This window comes from Sinohyriopsis cumingii, chromosome 2 (genome assembly GCF_028554795.1).
Source record: "Sinohyriopsis cumingii isolate HCF-2022 chromosome 2, ASM2855479v2, whole genome shotgun sequence".
Taxonomy (NCBI): domain Eukaryota; kingdom Metazoa; phylum Mollusca; class Bivalvia; order Unionida; family Unionidae; genus Sinohyriopsis; species Sinohyriopsis cumingii.
In genome coordinates, this window is record NC_142962.1 from 125,304,906 (window position 1) to 125,318,086 (window position 13,181).

The 13,181-nt window shown below is 35.2% G+C and overlaps 1 protein-coding gene across 2 annotated transcripts in view; it reads left to right on the plus strand.

Moving 5' to 3' along the window:
* The window catches only part of LOC149805762 (DNA-directed RNA polymerase II subunit RPB7), a 54,319-nt gene extending 51,112 nt beyond the window's left edge, over window positions 1-3,207 (plus strand). For both annotated transcript variants that reach the window (XM_089950430.1, XM_089950431.1), the window contains exon 8: window positions 2,710-3,207. In XM_089950430.1, coding sequence (XP_089806556.1) covers window positions 2,710-2,723 — 14 coding nt within the window. In that variant the 3' untranslated portion in view covers window positions 2,724-3,207. The remainder of the gene's footprint in view (window positions 1-2,709) is intronic.
* Window positions 3,208-13,181: the final 9,974 nt, after the last annotated feature.

The following is a 13,181-nucleotide window of genomic DNA, read 5'->3' on the forward strand; positions in this document are numbered from 1 at the left end:
TGATACAGTAAAAAAATAAATGAATGTGAAACTCAGGAAGTGATAAACCTGATATTGACTCTGATTTTGGCAGCACATATTGATGTTGGCACAGAAGAGGAGGACCAGTAACCTCTGGAGTACTTGGTGTAAGACATGTAAATATTGGCACGTTTCATTCTGGGGGCCACTTATCATCTATGCATCCACTAACTAATGGGGTCACTTAGTATTGAATTAGTAGATCAAAGACAGTCATTGAAAGATCTTGATTCTGATGCTAAAATATTGAAATCTATGGAATCTTTATTAAGTAAGATCCAAATGAAAAGTCATTGAAAACTTATTCAGTTGCTGGTACGTTTTAAAGAAAAAACTGAAAGAACAGAGACACATGGGATAAATGTTTGGGATGTAGCACTATTAACCATCTTTGGTATTTGTATATAAAGATCACTAACCTTGTGTATATAGCAGACATGATGTTTACAATCAATTATAAATACACCAAGGGCTAGATGGAATCTTTTAGTTTGAACCACTCTGGTGTACCAGTACCAACTCGTGGTCAGCATTGAATCGTCACATTGGCATGTGAAAACACAAGGTCTCTGACTATATTGTCAGACATGATATTAACCAAGGGTTTGCTTCAACAATGATGAAGAGGCATTCACAGACAAATCTGCTGCAATAAAATTCATCGTCACTTATATTGTACCAACAGTAACTTGACTTGCAAAAGAAAGGAAAACCCAGACATACTCATCAAAAGATGTGCTTGAAAAAAATGAGTACAATTGTTGATGACATCAAATAAGGGCATAATCACTAGTTGTAGTTAAAGGTAAAAGAGCGCAGTCACCAGAGACATAAATATTCCCAATGAAAATATAATTACATGGGAGTTGTACCAGTGAAGAAAAATGCTTGGTTGGAAGTGTGAGTGCATATTGCATCTGACTGCAATGTGTCTTGACAACGTCTATCTGTCAAGCAGTTGTACTTAGCAGTGACATTAGTAAAAGAAGAACTGTGATGGAGCCCCCATAGCTACAGATGCAGTAAAAAAAAAATAAAGTGGAGCAACTGCTGTGGTGCTGGCAGAAATGGAAAACTTCCAACGATTCCACAGGCAGCTTTAAAACCAAACTGCTAGCACCGAGACAGAAGCAAAACATGCTGTGATTTACAAGCATTAAAACCGAAGTAGATGGTTGAAATATAGGATATTGCTAAGCACATCACAACATATCTCCATTATTTGATATAACATTTGACCATGGTTATAGCAAAATTCTGATGAGTCGACATGGGTTAGGGTACTCTTGAAGACATCTGCATGAAAAGCTAAAGATCATGGCATATGATCTGTAATTGTGTTGATTCATTAAACATACAATTATTGTGCATATTTATGCTCCATTATCAGATGTAATATTCACTACATCTTTCTTACCTAAAAAAAAAACAACAACAAAATTACCCAAAGATACTCTGTTTCATCTGCCTCATTTTTGGATCAGTAAATTTAAACATGGTTGTCCAAACCTGAAGATCATGAAGTTCTTGAGCTAATCTTTGATCTTGAGATTTTGATAACCAGTCATAAGAAACTTCTGGCCAGAAGGTTATTAAGAAAAAACATGTTTAAAGTCATGTCAGCCATACATTATCTGTAACTGATCAATCCTTAAGGTTCTTACAAAGTTTGAGCAGAGTAGACTTTACAAAATAGTAGAACACTCTGCAACAGATATATGCAAAGCACACTGCAGTACTATAGCTTCTTGCCCATCTAATATGGTATACATTAAATCCAGTTTGTACAGGACAATCAGATGATCACAAAGTATTTTCTTGTACGTTCCATCACAGCACTTTGTATTAAGGGAGCAAATGCTCTTGAACAATGGTAATAACATCTTTGCCAGTCAAGGGTTCTATGAAGCCTGCTATCTACATACAAAACCCATGGCATACACAGAGCCAATTCCTGCTTGGAAATAGTGTCATTATTCTGTACAACAACCAAAAAAGACTGAAGCTTTTCAAGTGGACCTTACTTTTGATTTGGTCAAAGTAAAGCAATTAGAGTGGCTTGATCTATTTATGTTTGCTAAGTGGTCGTATGCAGAGATTTTAATATGTTAATGATTGACTTGACATTTTAGTATAGACCAAAAGTATCTTATTTATCCTTCAAATACAAGCTTGGATGATTTGTTGCATAAGTTAGGTAAAAGTTATTGAAATGGGTGTTCTTGAGAACGTGACAAAAATACTGAGTATTAGTTGAGGATAAACAAAAATTGCTGTTATTAACTCACTGAATATGCCACAAAGAACACTGATTTCTTTACTTCTTTGGGAATCACCATGAGCAGATAAAAACATAGGTCTCCTATTTTTCTATGCATTGAGTATTTCAGTAATATCAATGTGGCAGTTTCCTGTAAATTGAAAAATTTGAACACCAATGTTATTTGCTAATGGCAGTTTAACAAACCTAATAGTGAAAATAATAATTTGTAATCAAAGTTTTACAAGTAACTGTATTACCATACAACTCTTGCACATGGTTTCACCTCATACTCTGGTGCATATTGTAGTCAACGAATGTAGAAATTAGTGTGTACATTTTTGGGTTTTATGGTAATCGGAGGTACATGTACTAAAGAAGAGTGTGTAAACTTGAGGGTTAAGAATGTATGAATTTCTTTATTTCAGGTTTAGTAAGCTGAGGATTCCATGGAATTAACAAGTACCCCCTATAAATCGTGAGAAGGCTTTGAAGTGCATGAAAGATTGATGAACCTTTCCATTTAGGACTGAACTGAGATTTGTTTCATCAGAACCATATTTGTTGGTCCATCATTTGTTCCTTTTTGTTTCAGTATGTTTCATTTTATTGTTTTAAGAACATTTTTCTTTTTAAGTGAAGTTTCTCAACAGTTTAGACCTTGTTTTTCTTTCATTTTGCTTCATAATGTTTCCAGTGTGATTATGGTTCATCATTTGCATATCAAACTTTCATGAGTATTAGCTTTCCTCTTGTTCAGATTCAGAATTCAAGCACTGATATTTGTCATATTTTTAATGATAGCGTTCCTGTCTCTGGTAAGGAATTGCTCTTACAAATACGAGTTCATGAAAAATAAAAAGCCCCAGCCATGGTAGATTAAAGTTTTTATGCTACATATTTTGAAAATAAATGGTTAAAAGATTTATGAATCTTTTTGTCTCCAGATCTTGCACCACATCTGTTAGTTATTAAGTTTAATGATGTTTGCTAACTGGACACAACAGGATGCAGTTCTGCTTTGATAAAACACCTACTTAAGCATTTGGTAACTAATTCTTTCTCTGGATATATATATATATATATATATATATATATATATATATATATATATATATATATATATATGTCTTTATGCTGTCTATATGCCCCAATGACCTCTTAGGTTAAGGGATTGATGATGATGTCCTTCCCATTTGTCCATCTGTTTACATTTTATATGGCTAGCATAACACAGCAGAGCTTTGATATACTATATCTGCTCACTTATAAGTTCTGTCCACCTGCAAACTGCATAGATTCTGATTTGATAATGCACCAGTTGAGCAGGGTCTATATTTGTTCTACTAAATTACTCCCATCAGATTGCATAGACTCAACCAATAAGTGAATATAGAAAATTCAATTTGTTGTAACTTTATAGTTTTAAACTAAGTCTCAGAAAAAGTGATACCAACAAGTTTAGTAAAATTCGACTAATAATATATTTTCCTAGGATATAAAGCAAAAATTTTAAAGGAACTTGCAGTATTGTGAATTGAATCCCAGAAAATCCTAAAATCAAAAGTACAAAATTATAGTGTTCCAAATGAATCCCATGTCTTATAGGTGCTGATCTACCAATTGCCATTAATATTCTAATATGCCATAAGTCATGATGTATAACAGTGATATAATCCAGAATGTCTTTGAATGAATTCACAATAACAAAATAGTGTTTTAATTCAGTCTTTAAGCCCTCAGTAATTCCAACTAATAATTTAAGTAAATTATTCCTCTCAAATTATAATTGAGCACAACTAAAAGGCTGAATTAAGTTAGGAATGAATAATTTTGATGTAAACAACTAGATATAAAGAACTAAAATGCAAAAAGAGGACCAGAATGGGGATAATTTTCAATGGAAATTTCCATCCAATGCGTAAACAATATCATGTTTATCTGATAAAAATTTATGCAGCCAACCTGATAGAAATTGGGTAGACCAAAGAATTTCCATGGGGGAAAACCAATGTTCAGAACTGAAATCCAAGTAAACATGTTATTTAGAAATTATTATCTTAAAATGTAAACTAACATCATGGACAAATGTTAGCTGTGTAATATGTTGCTTACTAATGACCCTTACAATCTACAATCATGGAAAAAAGTTAAACACAAAATATATAGATATAACAAATCCCATTTGGTAAATTAATGCCTTATACTTTGAACATATTCCTTTTAAAGTTTTTTTTCCCCCAATTCTATTTATGACAGCTGCTGTCTTTTTTTGTATCTTCACAAGAGCAGTTTTTTTTGTGGCAGCGTAGTTCAGTGTAATTCACCATTACCTGATGCAATTTAATATGAAGACTTTAACATGGTTGCCTTTTTGGTCACTTCTTTAATTTCATTTTATGGGCTTTGTACAGAAATACCTTCACTTTGGAAGTAGCTTGCAACCAGCATGGCTCGGGGTCCAGTCCACAACACCTGAAAAGATGACAAATTATACCATTAAAAACTCTTGAGAGGCAGAAACAGAAATAATTTAGTCATATAAATATGTTCATGATTGAGAGGCAGAAACAGAAATTGAAGAATATCATTAAAACTCTTGAGAGGCAGAAACAGAAACAATTTGGTCATATAAATATGGTCATGATTTTAATAGAGATAGCCCAGTTAGGTATTAAATAAATTTTGTTGTATCTGCCCCACACAGTGAGGATGTAAACGATTGAATGCAATCTGACTATAGTGAATTTGTTTTAACCAATCTTCAGAATTCAGGAGTATTAAACAATCTGGACCAGAAACTTTCACAGCTACAACCACTGAAAAAAAGTGAATTACAACAGCTATTATTTGACTAGGAGCACTTGTTTCCTGATGGTCCACAAGAACAAATACAATCTATCCTGATGTTGAGAGTGGCCAAGTGGTCTAAAGCACTCTCCGTTACAGATCACTGTCATCTCACTTCTGTCTGCGTGTGTTCAAGTCTCGGATACTGGCCGCCATGTATAGCCTATCGTGTGCTGAAAAATGGTATTAAACCCTACAACAACAACAACAGCACACCAGTGAAACAACACTTTTACAGGCTGAATCCTCTCAAGCAAGAATGTTTGAAAAGAGAAATTCAAGCATATCCTGGAGAATGACTTAATAGAACCAAGTAAAAGTAATTGGAATTCACCACATATTCTTGTGCCAGATATTACTTTCTGTGTATGTACTGACTGTAGAAAATTGAAGAATATCACCAAAAAAATTCAATTGCAATGCCAAGAATTGATTGCATTGACAAAATTGGAAATGCAAAATATGTCACCAAGTTGGACCTTTTGATAGGATTCTGGCAAATTCCTCTTACTGAAAGAGCAAAGGAAATTTTGACATTTGTAACTCCAGATGGACTTCATCATTATAGGGTAATGCAATTTGGGATGAAGGGTTCTCCAGGTTTCCAGCATTTAATGAACACGATTACATCTGGTCACTTTGGGCACAGTCACTAGTCTTGTTTCATGCCATCATTTAAAACCTCCTCATGTAGGACTGTTACAACTAAATGTTGACTGAATGATCAACAGGGCTATCAATCAACATACAACATACTCCTTTAATATGTGGCAAGGCTATTTATGTTTTCACCTCCCAGGTTTGTTGATAATATAATTTTAGTCATTTACTCTTTTTCAATTGTATAAGGGCTATACTCTTTGGCTTGAAGAGAATTTTTAGGTATAGGCAAGAGAGCCACAACTTTATCACCAGGTTGGAAACTTCTTTCCTTTTCATTTCTGTCATACCTTGATTTCACTCTTGACTGAGTAGAGTGGAGATTAGTTCTTGCTACTTCATAAGTCTTTGACAAGTTATAATTGAAATCAGAAACATTGTCTAGAAGATTAATTCCTGAATCTTCAGTTGAAAGAAATTTCTTTATTAATAACCAGAGTATTCCACTTGTTACTGATAGAAGAGTTAAACTGTTGGATACCTAATTCATGCATAACTTGCTAGAAAATTACAGACATAAAATTTGACCCTTGATCAAATTGAACAGATTTGGGAAGGCCAAATGTTTTTTTTTTTTTTTGCTAAAGAAAGAAAATATTGGTTATCTGTATTGATCTTAGGTAAGGGACCATCACATTCTACTATAATTCTGCTAAATGGTTCATCAAATGCAGAAATAGGTTGCAGATGAGCCTTAGCTATATTCTGATTAGCTTTTCATATCATTTAACAAGAGTCACAAGATGTACAGTATTTGGAACATCACCTTATCTCGAGCTAGGTCCTAATCTAGTAATAAGAAATAAAACGTGCCTTTCCATCCTGCAATAGGTACTCGTAAAAAAAGATAAGGATTTCTGATAAATCTTGTCAGAATTTTGATTCCTGCAATTTGTGCGTTTGAGATTTATATGTGCTCTTATGAGTCTGAAATGGCTTTTTACCAATTAACTGTTGAGTTGAAGACTTGCTGACAAAAGAAACTTTGTGAGTCAGTGAATAATCGTCAGCTGTACGAGCCGCATTTTCTAAAGTTTCGACCTTTTGCACATCTAAATAGGTCTTAACGTCACTGTGCATTCATGAACGCATAAACTAATATGAGTTGTCTGAGATTTTCGTAATCTTGACCAATCTTCTTGGCTGACCACCTATCAAATAATTGCTCCTTTTCTCTTGCAAACTTGACATGGGTCTGTCCAGTTTCTTTCTGATAGTTCCTAAACTTCTGTGTCGATGTGCGTCAGGTACCAACTCATAACCCTTCAAGAACCATTCTTTAACCACATCGTAATCAGCATTTCGATGTGCGATTGTAGACTTCAGATGCCTTGCCAGTAAGTAAAATTTGTAATAATTGAGCCAAATTCTCTCTTGGTTATTTCAAATTTTCAGCAGTTATTTTCAGAATGAGGAAAATATTTATCTACTTATTTTGCTTTACAAGGGGGTACGAACCTAGTATTATTTTTAATAACGTCAAAACCTAATTTTGTGTTTAAAGTGGAAAAGTGCTTGCACTTGACAGCGCCAATTCTTTTAATCTATATTGATATTCCCTTTCTTCCTTTCCTTTTCTCGTCTGTTTATGCACTAGACTTTCTTCTCTTTCTCTTGCTCTCTTTCTGCAATTACAGTTGTTTTTCTCTTTCTTTGTCGCCTACTGTAATTTTTTTCTCTTTCTGTAGTCGTGTTTGTTTCACCCCCTTCTCCAGTTGCATTTGTTTCTCTTCTTTCTGCAACTGCAATCGTCTCTATCCTCTTTCGACAATTACATTTGTTTCTCTTCCTTTCTGCAGCTACATCTCTCTCTTTCTCTCTCTCCGATTGCATTTGTCCTTTTTCTCTTTCTGAAGCTGAAGCATTCTTAACTCCATCTTGTGTTTTAATTTCACGTCAGAGCCAGCTAGAGACTTGCTAGTAGAATCCAGTTCTTTTCAACCAAATATTGGACCAAAATTTTTTTTATTTCTTTCTTCGTGAAAGAAGTCTTCGCCTCCGAGAGATCATAATTTCTTGGCAAGCTGGAGTAATTCATCTGTTTTCAAGGACTCTAACCTTCCCTAGCTACGGTTTAAATTAACATTCTTCACATCAGATGTTATTATGAAAGTTTGGTGGTTTCACTATGTAAGATCATACCTAGGACTTGAAAATTCCAAAACAAAGTGAATATAAATTTCAAAAATAAAGTTTACTGAAATATCTTCGATAAATTCGTATCCCGTACACGAGCACACAATTAATGATTCTACAATCTTGAACTAACTAATAGGAAAGAGCGAGATCCGAAAATTATTCTAATCTTCAAAAAATAATTTATTTCCCTAGAACACAGAGTGAACATTTACGAATAACTTATAGCAATGCGAGGTAAATCCCAATATAGTCCATAAACATATATCACTAGTCTTTGTGAATAAAGTTCTCCTTAAATTCAAGTGGTGCGCGAAATAAAATTCAGATCTGAAGGCGTTGGTGTGCCTGTAGTCTTGAACGTAATAATGTGTCAATAGCCTGAAGTGCAAGGATATACAAATATATTCCATTTAATTACAGTAATATAATCCAAAATGTCTGAATTCACTATAATTCCAAATGAATATTTCTGTCCAAGAATATTATTGAGCAATTTGTAATTCCAGAGAACAATAATTTGAATAAATAATTCCAGCCCAAATGAAAATACTGAACAAAATACTACAAATGATTCTGCTTCGTGATTTTACGGTATGAATGAATAATTCCAAGATAAACAAGATTATAAAGCCCTCTACTTGATGTAGGTTACACTTAGCACTTCCTGGAATATTATAACAATGGAATTTTCCATTCTAGGACAATCTGTTACTAAACTTATAATATAGAATGTGGCAAATATCCGGTAGGCTAGGGATTTTATGGGCAAATTCCAATAAATATGTTCCAAACAATATATAGTATGCTTACTTCTATTGATAATGAGCCTAATATTAAACCCACACTCACGGAGAAAATATTAGCTATGTATGATTTGTTTACCAAAATTGAAATAGTAACAGTGTACGGACTAGATACATGTGTACATGCATTGTAGTTGATTTATCATGGATATGGCCTATCCGTAGTTTTTCAAATACCAGAAAAAATTATAAACTTCCAGTATTGTAGATGCTTTGTGTCAGTTTGCGAAAGAAGAAAATCAACTTAAAATGAAGTCATGGTGGATATTCAGTGTTGGCTTTAGGTAATTGGTTTATGTCGAAATTTTGGTACAAAATCAGCTTATACTGATTCAAAGTATATCCATGATGAGACCGAATACTTTTACAATAGCAGTAGAGGTAACATCAGGTTCTAATATACCAGTCACTATCCAAAAGAGAGACATTTGAATTAACACAAGTGAATACAGTTTTAGATTGGGTTAAATAGAGTTGTATTGAAAAAATCTAAAATTCTCCCACAAATGACAGTCTAACACCATCAAAATATAATTTAGATAGGAAAAGTATTTCATTTGATATATATCAGAAGACCATATTAGGAAACTTTAAAAAGTGTTTCCTATATTGAAAATTTGTTCTTAACTAGCTGAAGCAACCCGGTTATAATAAGAATCGAGAGAGAAACACATGTTGACGTACCATTTATATACCATATAGCCCAAGCAACCATTCTGATTGGTGTACCTATGATGGTTGTTGTTGCAATTCCATTCACACATAGACCAACGGTTGTTGTAGCGGCAAGCCTACACATAACATCTGCAACCAAAACAAGAGCGTCTGTATTTCACGATCAACGCAGTTCTCTTGGTGATTTCATCATGCAGATGTTCGTCTGCGTCTATTATTTTTTCACGTTGATAACATTGAGGGTCCATGTTATTTCTATTAATTTCTTCTATAAACACTACAATCGCGTAGTACACATGCTTGATATCAAGAATTGTCCTGACTCGTCATGCTCAGGTGTAATAAGCACACGCACTTCTATCCAATTCCCCTTTTTTACTAGTACACCTGCGATACATTCATAGAAAATATCTTCTTTTTGTGGTATTTAAATCTCCATCAATTGTGTACTCGGTGGGTCTAGCGCCCTGTTGATTTAAAAACACACAGACTCGTCTTTGTCAAATAATTGTTACCCGAACAAGTGTGACCTTGCTGAATAACAGGCGAGATCTTTTTGTCTTACTTCAGTTATGTTGATGTAACATATATGTTAGTAAATACGGTGGATACTGAGGTGAATTCAACTTTACTATTGTAGAAACAATCCCCGAGTGTTTTCGCACCTGATGCTGCCGCCAAAGATTGGGTGCTTTCTACGTGAAAATGCTATTATGACAAGCTGACCATGAGTTCGTATTGGCAAATTAGGGTGATTCCAGCTATCAATTTCTATTTGGTGTTTAACAAGGTTATATTTCATTTTATACGAGGGTCTAGTAACATTACTCTGACGCAAATATCCTTCGACAAACGGAACAAAATCGCCATTGACGTTTGCATCGGCACTCAATCCGACTAACCCACCGTCGGTAAATACCACAACCTCAAAACCAATCTGTTACTTTTTATATATAATAGTAAATCTAACCTTAAACTCAAATAACAAAAACGGTTAGAAGTAGCCTGCTGTGTAGATGTGAAATTCTTCGAACACAATTTCTTCTATAACTATCGATACTATTGGTGTTACATACATACATACATACGTACATACATACATACATACATACATACATACATACACACACACATACATACATACATACATACATACATACATACATACATACATACATACAATTCTACCACTTGTTATTTTAAATTCAGTTCTTTATATTCTTTGCTGGTGATCAGTTTTATGTAATCCGCAAATAATCTCACTACCCGTGGTTGTGCGGGTACATTAGCGATTTATCATCATCATTATCAACATAATCATTAATAAGCGCAACAGAAAAGCTAGAGTCTTTGATACCTCCGACATCACTAATCACGGCAAAATTATAAATCACTTTGCAACAGCGTCTTTCAACCTGACAACAATATCTGAAATGTTAAACTTTGACGTTTGCAGTTTTCTAGTTTGATCTTCAAAAATCACAAGTTCACCTGGATCAACGCCAACAACAACATGACTACTAAACTTAATAAGATCTGCTTTGGTGGCAAATCTGCTCAGATCTACATCATCACCACCTCGGGCGGAGTAACGTCCGTAAATGTTAATAGACAGTTTATATAATATTAAATATACTTCAGTCTGAAATCACTACGTGTATTTTTGGTGTTGGGCTTGAGTAAACTGTGCTTTCTGCCAGTGCATCCAATGCTTCAACAAAAACATCACCGCATAAGGTGCCGTCCATCCGAGTTTGCAACGGTATAGTTGAATAAAAATATTTGTTTTTGTTCGTGTAGGGTGCATGTAATAATAATAATAATGAGGACTTTTTATAGCGCCTAATCTTTAGAAGCTCTAAGCGCTTTTCAACATTGACAACACCTAAAAGAATTTTGTTGTTGTTGTTGTTCTAGGGTTTAACACCATTTTTCAGCACAAGATAGGCTATACATGGCGGCCAGTATAAATGGTGGAGGAAGAACCCTGGAAAACTCAGGGAAGAACCTACGACCCACGAGAAGCTACTGGCAGGCTTTCCCACGTACCCACGCTAGCCGAGCCTTGGACTCGAACCCACGCAGACAGAGATGAGATGGCAGTGATCCGGAACGGTGAGCGCTTTAGACCACTCGGCCACTCAGGGCCCCCACACCTACAAGATAATAAAAAAACAACAACATATATTAATATTATTACAAAAAAAAAAAAAAAAAAAACACCATGAAATTAGAAAAACATTAAAAAATAAAAAACATCCTGAGAATATTTCAGGTTGGAAACATTATTAGGTCTTTAAGTTTGTTCTTGCAGTCGAAATAAGTGAGTTTTGAGAGCCCTCTTGAATGTGATCACTGTGGCTTTGTGTCTAAGTTCAGTGGGCAATTCACTCCACGTTGCTGGGCCTTGGTATGCAAAAGAATGCTGTCCATATGACTTTGTTTTCATTGTGGGAATAATGAGTATACGATTGTCAGAAGAGGAGCACAAGTATCTTGATGGTGTGTACACATGGGGGAGATCGGATAGCTATGTTGGACTTGAGTCCGACAGTGAAAAGTAGCACAGAGAACAAATTTTGTGTTTGATTCTGGATCGAATGGATAGCCAGTGTAGGGTACAGAGCAGCGGGGAGGTGTGCTCTGATCGTGGTACTCTAAGTATGATCCGAGCAGCTGTGTTTTGAACTTTTTGAAGTTTCTGGAGTAGATATTGAGATGAACCAGACAGAATTGAGTTACAATAGTCCAGTCTTGAAAGTACCAATGAACACACAAGTGTTTTAGTGGCATCAACTGAAAGATATTTGCGAATTTAGCTGATGCATCTCAGCTCAAGATATGCAGCCTTGCATATGTTCATGACATGTTGGTGCAGTGTGAGAGTACTGTCCAGAGTAACACCTAGGCTTTGTACTGATCGTGTGAATTTAATGTTGGCGTTGCTGATATTTATTGTTTGAGGTAAAGGATGTGAATGAGAAAGTCTTTGTGTTGTGATCAGAATGGACTCAGTTTTATCATCATTCATCTGTAGCTTGTTCCATGTCATCCATGATTTCACTTAAGAAATGCACCTCTCTACACCTTGGATGGTAGCATCAACTTCAGTTGGGTGGCTAGATTTGTATATTTGGGTGTCATCAGCGTACAGTTGGTGAGACACTGGATGATGATCTATGACACTGTCAGATCGGTTGAGTGTACAGAATGAAGAGAACAGGTCCAAGAACAGACCCCTGTGGAACACCACAACATATATCGACTGGGCTGGAGTGTATTCCATTTGCAGATACAATTTGTGTCCTGTTGACCACGTAGGACTTGAACCACAGTAAGGCTGCATCATGAATGCCAAATACATGCTGGAGACGGTGAAGTAATATATCATGGTCTGTTGTGTCAAATGCTGCAGACAAATCTAGGAGGGTGAGGTCTGTAATCTTTCTGCTTTCCAACGCAGAGAGAATGTCATTATCTACATTTAGAAGAGTAGTTTCAGTACTGTGGCAAGGGCGATATGCAGATCGTACATTGCTAAAAAGACTGTTTGAATTTAGATGAGATACAAGCTGGGATAGAACAACTTTTTCTAAGATTTTTGAAATGAATGGGAGATTAGAAACTGGGCGGTAGTTCTTTAAATCGTTATGGTCTAGTGTTGGTTTCTTCAGCAGAGGCTTTACAATGGCAGTTTTGAATTCCCCAGATGAGAGAGAGGTATTAATAACATCAGTTAGTGAAGGCAATACTGGATCTAAGCACTCAAGCAG